Here is a 15,094-nt window from a genome sequence, read left to right on the forward strand (position 1 = left end):
ACTTTGGGTTTTGTTTGTTCTTCTTTCTCTAGTTCCTTTAGGTGTAAGGTTAGATTGTTTATTTGAGATTTTTCTTTTTCTTGAGGTAGCACTGTAATGCTATAAACTTCCCTCTTAGAACTGCTTTTGCTGCATCCCACAGGTTTTGGATCATCATGTTTTCGTTGTCATTTGTCTTGAGGTATTTTTTGATTTCCTCTTTGATTTCTTCAGTGATCTCTTGGTTATTCAGTAGTATATTGTTTAGCCTCCATGTATTTGTGTTATTACATTTTTTCCCCTGTAATTTATTTCTTATCTCATAGCATTGTGGTCAGAAAAGATTCTTGATATGAATTCAATTTTCTTAAATTTACTGAGGCTTGATTTGTGACCCAAGATGTGATCTATCCTGGAGAGTGTTCCGTGTGCACTTGAGAAGGAAGTGTAATCTGCTGTTTTTGGATGGAATGTCCTATAAATATCAATTAAATCTATCTGGTCTATTGTGTCATTTAAAGCTTGTGTTTCCTTATTTATTTTCTGTCTGGATCATCTGTCCATTGGTGTAAGTGAGGTGTTAAAGTCCCCCACTATTATTGTGTTACTGTCGATTTCTTCTTTTATAGCTGTTGGCATTTGCCTTATGTATTGAGGTTTTCCTATGTTGCATGCATATATATTTATAATTGTTATATCTTCTTCTTGGATTGATCCCTTGATCATTATGTAGTGTTCTTCCTTGTCTCTTGTAACATTCTTTATTTTAACATCTATTTTATCTGACAGGAGTATTGCTACTCCAGCTTTCTTTTGATTTCCATTGCATGGAATATCTTTTTCTATCCACTCACTTTCAGTCTGTATGTATCCCTAGGTCTGAAGTGGGTCTCTTGTAGACAGCATATATATGGGTATTGTTTTTGTATCCATTCAGTGAGCCTGTGTCTTTTAGTTGGAGGATTTAATCCATTCATGTTTAAGGTAATTATTGATATGTATGTTCTTATTACCATTTTCTAATTGTTTTGAGTTTGTTTGTGTAGGTCCTTTTCTTCTCTTCTGTTTCCCACTTAGAGAGGTTCCTTTAGCATTTGTTGTACATGGTTTGGTGGTGCTGAATTCTCTTAGCTTTTGCTTATCTGTAAAGCTTTTGACTTCTCCATCAAATCTGAATGATATCCTTGCCAGGTACAGTAATCTTGGTTCTAAGTTCTTCCCTTTCATCACTTTAAATATATCATGCCACTCCCTTCTGGCTTGTAGAGCTTCTGCTGAGAAATCAGCTGTTAACCTTATGGGAGTTCCCATGTATGTTATCTGTCATTTTTCCCTTGTTGCTTTTAATAATTTTTCTTTGTCAATTTGATTACTATGTGTCTTGGCGTGTTTCTCCTTGGGTTTATCCTGCCTGGGACTCTCTGCATTTCCTGGACTTGGGTGGCTATTTCCTTTCCCATGTTAGGGAAGTTTTTGATTATAATCTCTTCAAATATTTTCTCAGGTCCTTTCTCTCTCTCTTCTCCTTCTGGGACCCCTATAATGCGAATGTTGGTGCGTTAAATGCTGTCCCCGAGGTCTCTTAGGTTGTCTTCATTTCTTTTCATTCTTTTTTCTTTATTCTGTTCCGTGGCAGTGAATTTCACCATTCTGTCTTCCAAGTCACTTATCTGTTCTTCTGCCTCAGTTATTCTGCTATTGATCCCTTCTAGTGTATTTTTCATTTCAGTTATTGTATTGTTTATCTCTGTTTGTTTGTTCTTTAATTCTTCTAGGTGTTTGTTCTGTAATTCTTCCAGGTCTTTGTTAAACATTTCTTGCATCTTCTCAATCTTTGCCTCCATTCTTTTTCCAAGGTCCTGGATCATCTTCACTATCATTATTCTGAATTCTTTTTCTGGAAGGTTTCCTAGCTCCACTTCATTTAGTTGTTTCTCTGGGGTTTTATCTTGTTCCTTCATCTGGTACATAATCCTCCGCCTTTTCATTTCGTCTGTCTTTCTGTGAATGTGGTTTTTGTTCCACAGGCTGCAGGATTCTGGGTCTTCTTGCTTTTGTGATCTGCCCTCTGGTGGATGAGGCTATCTAAGAGGCTTGTGCAAGCTTCCTGATGGGAGGGACTGGTGGTGGCCAGAGTTCAGTAAAACTTTAATCCACTTGTCTGCTGATGGGTGGGGCTGCATTCCCTCCCTGTTGGTTGTTTGGCCTGAGGTGACTCAGCACTGGAGGCTACAGGCTCTTTGGTGGGGTTAATGGCAGACTCAAGTCCGGCAGGGCTCACGCCAATGAGTACTTCCCAGAGCTTCTGCTGCCAGTGTCCTTGTCCCCATGGTGAGCCACAGCCACCCCCGGCCTCTGCAGGAGACCCTCCAACAGTAGCTGGTAGGTTGGTTCAGACTCCTATGGTGTCACTGCTCCTTCCCCTGGGTCCCGATGCACACACTACTTTGTGTGTGCCCTCCAAGAGTGGAGTCTCTGTTTCCCCCAGTCCTGCTGAAATCCTGCAATCAAATCCCGCTAGCCGTCGCAGTCTGATTCTCTGGGAATTCCTCCTCCTGTCGCCAGATCCCCAGGTTGGGGAGTCTGATGTGGGGCTCAGAACCTTCACTCCAGTGGGTGGACTTCTGTGGTATAAGTGTTCTCCAGTCTGTGAGTCACCCACCCAGCGGTTATGGGATTTGATTTTATTGTGATTGCACCCCTCCTACCGTCTCACTGCGGTTCTCCTTTGTCTTTGCGTGTGGGGTATCTTTTTTGGTGAGTTCCAGTGTCTTCCTATAGATGACTGTTCAGCAGTTAGTTGTAATTCCAGTGCTCTCGCAAGAGGGAGTGAGCACACGTTCTTCTACTCCACCATCTTGAACCAACTTTGTAGCTTATAGGTCTTGAATAATCTTGTTATGGATTGAATGTTTGTGTTCCCTCAGAATTCTCTCACCACCCCTACCCCCAATGTGATGATGTTCAGAGGTGGGGCCTTTGGCAGGTAACATGGTCATGAGGGTGGAACCCTCATGAATGGGATTAGTATCCTTATAAGAAGAAACATGAGACCTTGCTTTGGGTCTGCTGGCTGCACTGTGAGAGAAGACACTGGGAAAACAGGCCTCTGCAACTAGGAAGAAGCTCTCACCAGAAACCGACCATATCAGCAAACCTGGTCTCAGACTTCCAGGCCCCAGAACTGTGAAAAATCAATTTCTGCTGTTTATAAGCCAACCAATGTGTGGTATCTGTCATGGCAGCCCGAACTGACCAAGGCTGATGAGAAATACTTATTTTATCCCATAAGCAGTGGGGAATCATTTTAGCTTCTTGAGGAAGAACCTGACCCAATAAAACAAAAACACTTGCAGAAGAAAACAGTAACAAAAACAATAATAGAAAGTAATGACAGAAGTGACATTTACTGAATGCTACCAGGCAGTGTCCTAGTACATAGGACACTTGGCTTGCAGGACTTTCACTACAGCCCAAGGAGGTCTGTACTGTTATTCCCTTTTCAGAGATGGTAAAACTCTTCAGAGACACTAAATAACTTGCCCAAAGTCACAAAGCTAGTCAGCAGTGGAGCGAAGATTCAACCCAGTTTGGTCATATCTTAAGCCTGAGCTCTTTTGGGTTGGAATGAGCTGAACCCAAAGGTAGAAAAAATTAGTAGAAAACTATTGTTCAAATTTTCAAAAGAACCTAAGGGTCTGCACTAGAGCACTGGGCAATGGAAACAGGGTGAGGTAGAGACAATCTGAGAAAAGAAAGACAAAACCTGAGCTTGGACTGAAGAGATGATGTGCCAGGTGAGGGAACAGACGCTGCCTCCCCCCCATCCCCCCATTTCCATCCATCTGTCAGCTCATCCTGCAGCCCATGAGCTGGAGGGGAGGCAGGCTCAGGTCCAAGCTCCTTGGCCTGGTTCCCCCCGGCCATTCCTGGTGCAGTGATGGGCAAGTTACCCATTAGGGCCCAGGAATCCAGACAGAGGCTTGCTGGGAACTGTTGCAGTTCTGTTGCTTTTCTAAGAGGGCTTCTGAAAGGAACTCCCCCTGTCTCCCCAGATGCAGATGGGGGTGCACACAGCCCTTGAGGCTGTTGTCAGGGGTCTCAGAGTTAAGAGGAGAGCTGGCCTTAGTGTGATGTCAATGTGGCAAAGGATGGAGAAAGGACAGAAATTGGTCTGTTAACCCCCTAAATCAATCCAACTCTGAAGCCCACCAACCTCTGACTTTCCAGTTCTTTGAGCTGATGAGTCCTTTGTCCTTTCCTGCTCCCCAAACGCTCCTGTTACATGGGAAAGCTCTGCACCGGTCTGTTGCAGGTTCCTCACTTGAGTCACTGCCACACACCCTCATGGAGAACAAGGAGAAATGTTAAACACCCAGATCCAGGAAGATGCTGACTGGAGCTCTCACTGGAGAAAACCGAGTGAGCGGATGGAGCCGAGGCAGACAGAGCCAAAGCTCCTGCCCTAGCACGGGGCTGCCGGTCCACAGCGCGTGCACCGCCACTTAGACCTCTGACCCTCGTTGCCGAACAGACCACAGCCGAAGCTCTCAGGAAAGCAGGGCCCAGATGGTGCTGTGTGTAACGAGGACTCTTCTCATGCTGAGTCCTCAAAGGTATTGGTTCCCCCCGGATAAAGGTCTGACGCATACATTTCCAAAATCCAGTACAGTATCATGCAAACCAAGACCTCTTCAAATTCAACCAAATAGGTCAGAGTAACAGACGCTGTTCTGTCAAAAAGGATCATTTTATTCAGCTACACATAACATAGATAAAAGCAAGCAAAATCAGGATGTTTTTCTCAGCCATCCTTTCCACATTTTACGCAGTTTTAGAGAACTATAAATCATTGATTTCTTCAGGCCTAAAAGAGAAAAGAAGAGAGAGTAAGAACACTGAGGCTTACTGAGTAGATGCTCAGTGGAGGTCCTGTGGTATTCGGATCAGACTCATCTTTGGAGTAGAACAGCGATGGGCTGACTGGGGTTCCAGGAGAGCCTGGGGGCCTGACAGGGTCCAGGAGACCCTGGGGGCCATCGTGATCAACGGGAGGGAAAAGAGTGATTTCCGCATCTGCTGAAGCAGTGATATGGATGCCAAAGGCACCCAAGCTTCTGGGGTAAGGGAGTCCTTTCAGATAGGAGCATGCTGCAACCTCTGAATTTAGCAGCTCTTTGAAAAAGGAGGAGAAAGGAAGGCAAAGACAAGACGCCATATGTAAGTGAGCGTCCTTGGCCCCCTTTCTAGCCCCCGATGCCTCCCAACCACCCCCAGCGCACTGCTGCCATGTCCCTGCGTGTGACGCCAGTTTGCCCGCGGTGAAGGGCGTTCCCACCACACCCTGCCTGGTAGACGCCGCGATCCCGTTCAGATTTTTCCCCTGGAAGCACCGGGCTCCCCAGCCGATTCAGCCACTGTTCCTCCTGGTCCCACGGTGCCTGTGCTGACGCCCAGCTCAGCACTCACCACACTGCACAGTGCTCTCCTGTCCCTCTGCCTACACCGGGAGCTCCTTGAGGACAGGGACCTTGTCCTATTCATCCCGGGTTCCCCATTACTTAGTGCAGCACCCGGCACACAGCAGGTGCTCAGTAAACACCTGCAGTGATGGAACAGATGTACCTTGTTGAGACACCTGCCCTTCCAGCACCCCATCTACTGAGTCACAAGTGCCTGATGAAACCAGAGGAGAGGCTCTCGGGGGAGTTTACGGGAAAGAAGTCCGACGGCATGGACTAAGCGAGGTGCTGCTATCTGTCGGGACTCACAGGATCCCATTTGCAGACGGTGTTACGGGCTTGACCTTCTTTGTGCTGAGGATGAGATCATTCAGTCTGTGTTTCAGGGTGTGGCCCAAAGATCCGAACAGTCTTTTTCACCCTGGGATCCAGACCGTGGTCTGCGCTGCAGGTGTGACATGTAGTGTGGGCACCGCTCACAAGGTATAACAGGACTGGTTCCGGAGGCTCTGAGCACTGGCGTGTAAGCGCTCTCAAAAATACTTGATCATGTTACCTGTAGGCCGCCTCATGCACTTAGGACCTTTTACGACGCCACTGCAGGCAGCGGCAGGTAAAAAGGCAGGGCACCGATAAAGTCATTAGTGAATGCTTCTAGAAGCTGTGGCCTCGCTTGTCCACTGACCGACTCCTGCAAACTGAGACTCGTCAAGAAACTCAGAGCTCCTTTTCCTGCCTCCACCCGTTTTAATTTTCTCCCTGGAGCAACCACTCTGGTAAACCTCACCCACTCGAGCACTGGGACTGGAATCTTATTACGTAAGGTGCTTTTTAAAATTCCAGGCAGAACCGATCAAGACACCAAGGTAGCTGCACACAGTAAGGGTCAACGTGGCAACTCCAGGGCACTGAGTCACAGCGAGAGGAAGAGGCATCGACCATAATGAGTCCCAGCTCAGCTTCACAAACCTTCCTCACAGACTCTGGGGAGCTTAACATTTACGGTAAATACACCACAGTCCACGAGCGGCATTGTGGAGCCATGTTTTGCTGCTAGTGGATAGAAACCTCCCTTAATTAAGAAGTCTCTCCCTTCGGCAGCTCTGCCAGAGACATGTTCTCAGGACGGCTGCAGCCGGGGACGGATCTGGCAAGGGCGCCGGAATGGGAGTCAGGAGAGCGGAATGTTAGTCCCCGCTGGGGACAGGGAGACTCCCCGTCTCTGGGCATTGACTTCCTCATCTGCAAACTGACAGGTTGGACTAGGTTACGGGTTCTCCAGCGAGGGGCCAACAGACAGGCCTCAGTCTGAGAACTCCCTGAAGCTGCAGGGAGGTTTGCTGAGTGTGCGCACGTGTGCATGTCTGTGCAGAGGGCCCAGAGTTTTAGTCAGAGTCTCACTGGGAACCAGGATTTTCAAGAGGTTAAGAACCAAGAGATTAGAAGGAAGGATCCTGCCTTAATATTCTAGTTGCAACGAAGGTGGAGGACAAAACTTCATGAACTTGGAGTAGGCAATATTTCCTAAACAGGACACAAAAAGCTGCTAACCTTACAGGACAAAACTGATAAACTGGACTAAGTAAGATTAAGCACTTTTCATCAAAAGACACCATTAAGACAGCGAGACGACAAGCTCTAGAGTGGGGGACTTTTGCATTCCACTTGTCCAACGAAGGACCTGTATCCACACTATACAGAGATTTCAGTGTAAAAAAAAAAAAAAAAAGGCAGACAATTCAAAAGAAAAATGAGCAAAAGTAGAATAGGTACTTCACAAAAGAGGATCTCCGACCATGTAAGCATGTGAAGAAACGCTCAACTTTATCGGTCATCAGGAAAGTGCACGTTAAAACTCCAATATGATACGTCTACTCACCTACCAGAGGGCCTAAAAAGAAAAAGACCTGCTATCAAGCACTGGTCACGGAGGTACTGCAGCAGGAACTCTGCTGCTTGGCGTGTAACCTAGACACTCGTTAGGTAGTATCTACCACAACTGGACATTCACACACTTTATGATACAGTAATTCCACCCGCAACTAAAAACCTAACAGAAATGCATACCTACGCTCGCTCGAAGACAGGTACCAAAACATGCATAGCAGGACTCTCTGAAATAGCCCCAAACTGGAAACAACCCGGGAGATCATCAACAGTAGAAGGGATGAACTGTGCTCTAGTCAGACGATGGATGCAATGAGAATAAACGGACTACTCCCAACACCACGAGGAATCTCACTGCTGTTACAAGGAGTGAAAGACATGAGAGAGTACGTATTTATATGAAGTTCAAAAATGGGCAAAACAGAAGCACGGCATTAGAGGTCAGGAGAGTAGGGGAGGAGCAGTGACTGGACAGGGCACAGTGGGGTTCTGGGGGAACTGGCCCTATTCTAGTTCTTCATCTAGGTACTGGGTTCACGAGTCTGTTCACTTTGTGAAAATTCACCAAATTTATGATTTGTGTACTTTTCTGTATATATGGAGACTTTCCCTACTACCAGAAAATTCAGAATCTTCCATTTATTCAGTCACTGAAATACACTGAACAGACATTTCTTGGGCACCAACACATACGGGACACGGAGCTAGTTGTTCGGGACACCAGTATGAACAACAGCCCTGGTCTCTGCCCTCACAGAGTTTATAATCCACAGACTTCTACTTGGCCGACACTGAGCTTTTGTGTGGTTTCTGCTTCCTTTCTAAAGATGATGGTGACTTAGGAAGTCTGCATTTAGAATGCGTCTTGAAGGAAGACAGCCTGCTAAGAGAGAAACTCTACTCTAAGAACCATCATTGTTGACTTTGTTCCTTCCCCAGAGGATAAAGGTGCAAACATCTCCTTAGCGACATCCTGTTTAGGCAGATCCTTATTTACCTAAAGCTGGTCGTTATGAACACTGATTAGTAACCAAAGTCAGGATTTTGTTTTGGAAGCAAACGGAAATCTACTCTAATACATGGCTCCTAAGGTTTTTCTTCTGTTGGTTTCCAGTATGTTTCACGTTACCTACAGCAAAATCACTACATATGTAATACTATGAATTCCCTGCGTGACCTTAAACTGATAGGTCCAGTGACAGACAAAATGCTCCAGGAAACAATGTGAGGCAGAGATGAGACCAGGTTGTGAGAGGTCTCTACCTTCCCATAATCCTATATTTCAGATATTTAGGAGAGAAAATCAGCAAGCCTCAAACATTCTTCCAGTTAATTTCCAACCACAGTTAGCTACATCTACAAAGAAAATCTTTTCTGAGGCAGTTTTATTTTTAAAACTTTCAGGTTTAAGTGATAAATACATCACCAGAAAAATCTTTATTATCATGTGTTCTTCTTATTGAAACATGTAGGTACCAAAAAATGGGGATAAAATGTTTCAGTTATAAGAGATGAGAAGGAGAAGATAATCAATGATACATTCTATCACTTTCAGGAAAGGGCTGGTAAGGACCGGCCGAGGCGTGCCGGAATCTTTTTAGGCACAAGACTAAACCTGTCTTGTTTAAGTTGAATCTTTTGAAGCTACAGAGGTAAATAGGTATTTGACTCCAAAGTGAATTCTGATTGACCAGAAAGTCAGGTGGGGAAAAATAAAGCAATATTTCAAAGATTAAACTTGTCATCCTCCCCCACGTTCCCTCACCCCAGGAAAGGCACCTCCGCCTCCACTCCCCAAGCCAGAAACCTGGGAGCTTCTCTGACTCCTCTCTGCTTCACTGCCCAAATCCCTCCCATCACCAAGACCTGGGGATGCGTCTTCCAAGTATTGCCTGCATCTCTCCTCTGCCTCTCCTGCAAAACCCTGAGTCAGGGCGGCCAGGCCTCCTCACCTGGCGGGCTGCAGCCGCAGTCGATCAGTTTCCCAAGCAACAGCGTCACCTCCCTCCAAGCTGCTCTCTATCCTCTCGCTACAGCCGTCTTTCGACAATCCTTCAGCGGCTTCCCTCTCCCCTCAGTGAAACTCTGGATTCCCCTTCAGGCTTTTACAGGCCTTCCCCTGTCTGGCTCCTGCTTCCTTCTCAGTCTAACTGCTAAGCCCCTGACCCATTTCTCCCCAAGCTCCCCGCCGCCGTCCCGCAAAGATGCAAAGAATTCCACTCCTCTCTACTCATTCAGGTTAGACACATAAACGGCTGTGGCTGATCAGAACGTGATGTTTGCTTGGCCGGGCTGAGCCATGATGCGGTGTGCTGCTGCCCTGCAGGGCGGCGCAGGCAAGGACCAGGAGGCTAAACAGTCTCCTGCTCTCCCGAGCTGCCTCGCTGCAGCTGCTGCCCCGAGACCCTGATAAAAACCGCTGCTCCATTAACAGCACAGTCTAAGAAGTCAGTATTATCTTGCCAATAACCGACTCCCAGGCTAAAGGGAAAAACAGTGTTTGGTTTTGGAAGTAGTTCTGTACTCACCTTGGAACATGGGTATATCTGATGGTAGGGGAATTTCAGGGAACTAACACAGACAGAGTGTCAGACCACATGAGGACACCTGCCGTGTCACCCAACACAGTTCATTAGAAAGGGCAACCCTTTGGGCTGACATAGAGCCTGGCTTCCATCTCTTCCAGGAAGAGACTGATACTTAGATCTAGACTCACTGAAGTTTATAAAGCACCTACTAGGTACTGGGTACATACTGGACACTCTCACAACATGCCACGAGCTGGGTATTAGTATCCCCTTCATTTCAAGGAAGAAGGGCTGTTAACATACCAAGGTTACAGAGCGAAGACGTGAACTACAACTCTGAGCCAAGGCCTTCTTATCACCATCTTAGCTTCGCTCTCTCTGAATTTAACAATATTTGAATATAAAAGTTATTCACTAGCTAAGGAGACCCTTCCTTTTTACCCCCACTACGAGTGGCTGGCTGCAGAGGGGAGGAGTGATAAGAGCTACAAAGGAGGAAAAGTGCAACCAAATAACCCGGGATTTTCTCACTCTGCAGGTGATACATCAGCTGGCTGAAAACCTGACCAGAGGCAGAACTTGGGAGATTTCAGGAAGATGCACCCAGCACAAGCCAGGCAGAACAACAGCAATTATGGCCACATCCAGAGGACTTCTAAAGAGCAGCGCACAGGAGAGAGAGGTTCTGACGCTTGCTGTGAAGTTAGAGGACAGAGAAAGAGTAAACCAGCCACTCAGGGCCTACGGTTGCTAGTCTACTCCAGCTGGAGACCTAGTGACGGGGCTACTGCTAGCTGAATAGGAAAATGCAAGGAGGCATGTTCTAAAGAGACGGCAGGAAGCCTTTAGGTAATGATACCAAAGAGGAAAGACCAGGCACAGTGCTGGTGCTCTTATATGTCTTGAGATATAATTTTCACAACCCAGTGAGGCAGGCATAATTATCTCTATGAAATTAAAACTAAGAAAAATTAGGTAACTTACCCAAGTCACAGTAGTTAAGCTGGAGTTCGAACCCTAATCTCTGAGGCTCGCAAACCCCTGCCCTTGGCCTGGGCCACCTTCATCACAGCCCTCAACCACCAGAAACCAGAGAAGCCAGAGCACAGGGTAAGCAAACCCAGCGAAATCTGAAGGAACGCGCATCACCTTCCACAATTCCTGCAACCTCAGAGCAGGCTGCAGACATTCTGTCCCTCTGGTTCCACAATCCAATGAGACATCTTTAGAGGGGAAGGGAGAAAATCAGTGAGCACTCAGAGGAGGCAGCACTGGGCATTCCACTGCCACAAGGAAATCTGGGCTGCGGGTTCCATGAGATGATACCCACTGCCCTCTGCTGGCAACCAGGAAGAACAAGAGGAAAGAGGACCAAAGATCCATTTCAGGTTGACGTGTCAAGAGATGATGAGGGTGGATAGAACTTCCCTGGTGGCACAGTGGTTAAGAATCTGCCTACCAATGCAGGGGACATGGGTTTGAGCCCTGGTCCAGGAAGATTCCACGTGCTGTGGAGCAAGGAAGCCCGTGCACCACAACTACTGAGCCCGCACGCCACAACTACTGAAGCCCGCATGCCTAGAGCCCGTGCTCCGCAACAGGAGAAGCCACCGCATTGAGAAGCCCGCACACTGCAACGAAGAGTAGCCCCTGCTCGCCACAATTAGAGAAAGCCCATGCACAGCAACAAAGACCCAATGCAGCCAAAAAAAAAAAAAAAAAAAAAAAATAGAGATGATGAGGGTGGATTTTTAAAAACCTTTTATTAGAGATGAATTCAAGCTTATAAAAGAATGGCATATTATGTTCCCATGTATGTTCACCAGCTTCAACAATGTATCAACTCATAGCCAATCTCGAGTCATCCCCACCCTTACCCACTTCCCTCCAACATGTTTTCTTTTGAAGCAATTCTCAGACATTCTGTCATTTCATCTGTAAATATGTTAGTATGTATTTCCACAAGAAAATGATTTTTTAACCCCGTAACACCACCATTATCACAACTAAAAAAAAAAAAAAAAAAATCAATAAATCTAGTAGTTGCTTATAGCACAGGAAGCCAAAAATAAAAAAACCCGAAGCATCCAGCCTCACCCAAGGATTATGGTAAGGGAGGTGCAATCATGCAAAACACAGATTAATAGCCTGAGCCACCCAAGCAAACAAAAGTACCTCATCTTCAGCCTTGCCAGGATAACTCAGCAAGAAGACAGATTAAATAAATATCTTAATTGGAAATGCAAAGCTATGCACCCCTGAGTGGTAGGACAATCTTCAGCTGAGTAGGTTTGGCACACGTGCTACTAAACCTTTGTGGACGGGCTGAATCTTTCCAAAGATTCAGGACGGCAACATTTGGCTGTGTCCCCAGGCAACCGAAGCGAGGCCTTAAGAGGTGTGATCGTGCAGCTCCCTGGCAATCTCAAGCCAGGGACCAGAATCAGGCTGAAAGACCACTCCTTCTTCAGGTTCCCTCTGTGCCATTTATCCCTAGTAATGCAAACTTCTATTTATGTGTCCATCTCCCCTTCTAGATGATGAAGCCTCTGAAGGCAGGATGGTACAGGGTTCACCCTGTATCCTGCGTGGCGAGCACATAAGTGATGCTCAGTAGACAGCTGCATAAAGAGAGACTGAACTGGAAAAGTCTGTCATCAGACAGTACCAAGTGTTGGAAAGAATGGGGAGAAACAAGAACTTTCGTTTACCCCTAGTGGGATGATAAAATGATAAACCACTTTGGCAACTTGGCAATATCCAAAGATATGTTCCAATGTTTAAGCCCATAACACAAGAACAGGATGTTTTAAATTTAAAAAAGAAGGAATATTCAGAGAACAAAAAAAGAGAAGAGCTCCTAGAAATTAAAATAACAAAAATAAAACAACTCAATGGAAACTCAAGTGGAGAAAGCAAAGCAAAAGGACAAAGAGATCGGGCTTCGCTGGTGGCGCAGTGGTTGAGAGTCTGCCTGCCGATGCAGGGGACATGGGTTCGTGCTCCAGTCCGGGAAGATCCCACATGCCATGGAGCGGCTGGACCCGTGAGCCATGGCCGCTGAGCCTGCGCGTCTGGAGCCTGTGCTCCGCAACGGGAGAGGGCACAACAGTGAGAGGCCCGCGTACCGCAAAAAAAAAAAAAAAAAAAAGGACAAAGAGGACACGAAAGAAAGAAAACCAAAGGACCAGTCTAGGAGGTCCAATGTTTGAATAAAAGGCGTTCCAGAAAGAGAAGAGAGAAAACAGATGGGAAGAGCGAATACAATAAATTTTTCCTATATTCTTATACTCTGAGTTTCCAAACTGAAGGGTAATGAGTATTCAGTGTAACAGATAAAAACAGACTCACATCGAAACACACCATTGAGAAACTTCAGAGCCCTGGGGTTAAAAGAAGACCTAAAAGGCTTCCACAAAGAACATACACAAAGGATTAAGAATCAGAACTTCCTAGAACTGAGAAGATAATTGAAGCAACGGTATCAAAATTCTAAAGGACAACTATTTCTAATCATCTCCAGCCTGAGCCTCAGTCAGGCGTGAGGGTGGACTAAAGATACGCTTGGCCACACGTGGGCTCCAAATCTGCCTCCTCTGCCCCCTTTCCCACGAAGTTCCCGAATGGTGCGCTTCACCAAAACGAGGCTGTGCGCCACAAAAATCAAAGACACCAGATACAGGAAACAGGGTTCCTCACATGAGACAGGTGACGACAGCCTCTGTGGGAAAAGAAAGCTGTGAAGGCAAGGAGAAGTGTATCACATGGCTCAGCTATGAATCACAGTAACACAGTCAGACAATGGAAACTCAAGATTGGCTTCACTAAAGCTACGGCACAACCATATCTGGAACACAGAGGGATGGGTGCGGGGGTGTGTGTGTGCGCGTTGGTGGGGGCAGTTGAATTCTAATCTGCTAGAGTGAGAAGTCCACAGATGATGCCTAAAATTAAAAGGGGAGAAGCAGCAATATAAGCTCATTATCCAGAGAAACAGCAGTGAAAACAAAAATAACCCACCAGGAGAGTCAGCAGTGGTTGTCTCTGGAGAGGAACACTGGCCGGCGGGGAGGGCAAGGTACTGCTGTTTTTGCAACAATATCATGTGTAACTCCCACAGATATAAAAACGCAAGGGGAAACCTGCACATAAGGAGTAACTGGGAAAACGCAGAGGGGCAGCAAATCCTCCCAGCAGCACCTCAGACTCCGGATTACAGCGCCATCTGCCTGTCTATATGTTACTGCCGTGTCCTAGGTTATGACCATCAAAATTCAGCATTTCGCAAGTACTTGCAGGATACAGATAAAGCTTTACATTTTAACCAGGAGCACTGAGGCTGCTCAATCCAGCAGGTACGTTAAGTGTGGATTTTTAACAATTCTTACCAGCAGTGAAAATGCCTTTGGTGCTCTGTCTCATACTGGAAGGTCTCACGATTGCTGAGAGCCCTGTGAGAAAAAAACAATAACAATGCCAAAAAAGCCAGATGTGAGTCATCCTAACACTTTTAAAACTTGAAACTAAATATTCTTTCCAGCTATCCAATAAAACCAGCAAATCTATCTCTGGTGTCAGAGTGACAGTGAAAAGAGTATCAGGATCGAGGTCCAGGAGACTGGAGCTGCCAGCTGTGTCAACGACCAGCTGTGTCGCTGACCAGCTGTGTGAACACAAGCAAATGACCGCCCCACTCTGGGTCTGGGACGCCTCATCTTACAACCAGTGGGTTAGGTGACCCTTGAAGGTCATTTTTTTCATTTTAAATCTGCTTAAGTCTGCTGGCTCTCAATTCCAAGATGTGGAAAGATTGGGAAAAAAAACACCAAACGTTTCTGCCTAGGAGGAAAACTTATTCTGAAATCACTCAGAGGACTCCTCGGTGAGGACAGCGGGACAGTCCTTCAGGCCCGCAGAAAGGCAGAAGGACTCACACCATGACCAGAAAAGACACGCCTCCACATGTATCTTCAGAAAAGGTACCCAGCGCCCTAGGCACATGCTCCGCTCTGCCCGACGGGCAGGTCTCTCCATGTGACACCGTCACTGTGACTTGCATCCTGCCAGGTGGCCAGGCTGCTCCCTGGGGAAGCTCAGCAAATACGTACTCAACAGTAAACGGTGTGCTCATCTGAGGGAGGGCATCATTTTCAATTTCATGATTTCCTTACTTACTGACTGACCTTGTAAATTACCTGTAACACCTCAAAAGGCAGCAAGTCTCTGAAGATCAGGCTC

General features: G+C 46.4%; 1 protein-coding gene across 2 annotated transcripts in view; it reads right to left on the reverse strand.

The window, feature by feature from the left end:
* TAMM41 (TAM41 mitochondrial translocator assembly and maintenance homolog) overlaps window positions 1–15,094 on the reverse strand; it is a 108,058-nt gene that overhangs the window by 48,298 nt on the left and 44,666 nt on the right. The window contains exons 7-8 of one of the 2 annotated variants that reach the window (XM_060023071.1): window positions 14,245–14,307; window positions 4,602–4,846 (exon numbers count right to left, since the gene is read on the reverse strand). In XM_060023071.1, coding sequence (XP_059879054.1) covers window positions 4,770–4,846; window positions 14,245–14,307 — 140 coding nt within the window. In that variant the 3' untranslated portion in view covers window positions 4,602–4,769. Of the gene's footprint in view, window positions 1–4,601; window positions 4,847–14,244; window positions 14,308–15,094 lie in introns of those variants that run through there. The other variant, XM_060023070.1, reaches the window with a different exon arrangement.

Source organism: Delphinus delphis, chromosome 10 (assembly GCF_949987515.2).
Source record: "Delphinus delphis chromosome 10, mDelDel1.2, whole genome shotgun sequence".
In the NCBI taxonomy this organism is placed as follows: Eukaryota; Metazoa; Chordata; class Mammalia; order Artiodactyla; family Delphinidae; genus Delphinus; species Delphinus delphis.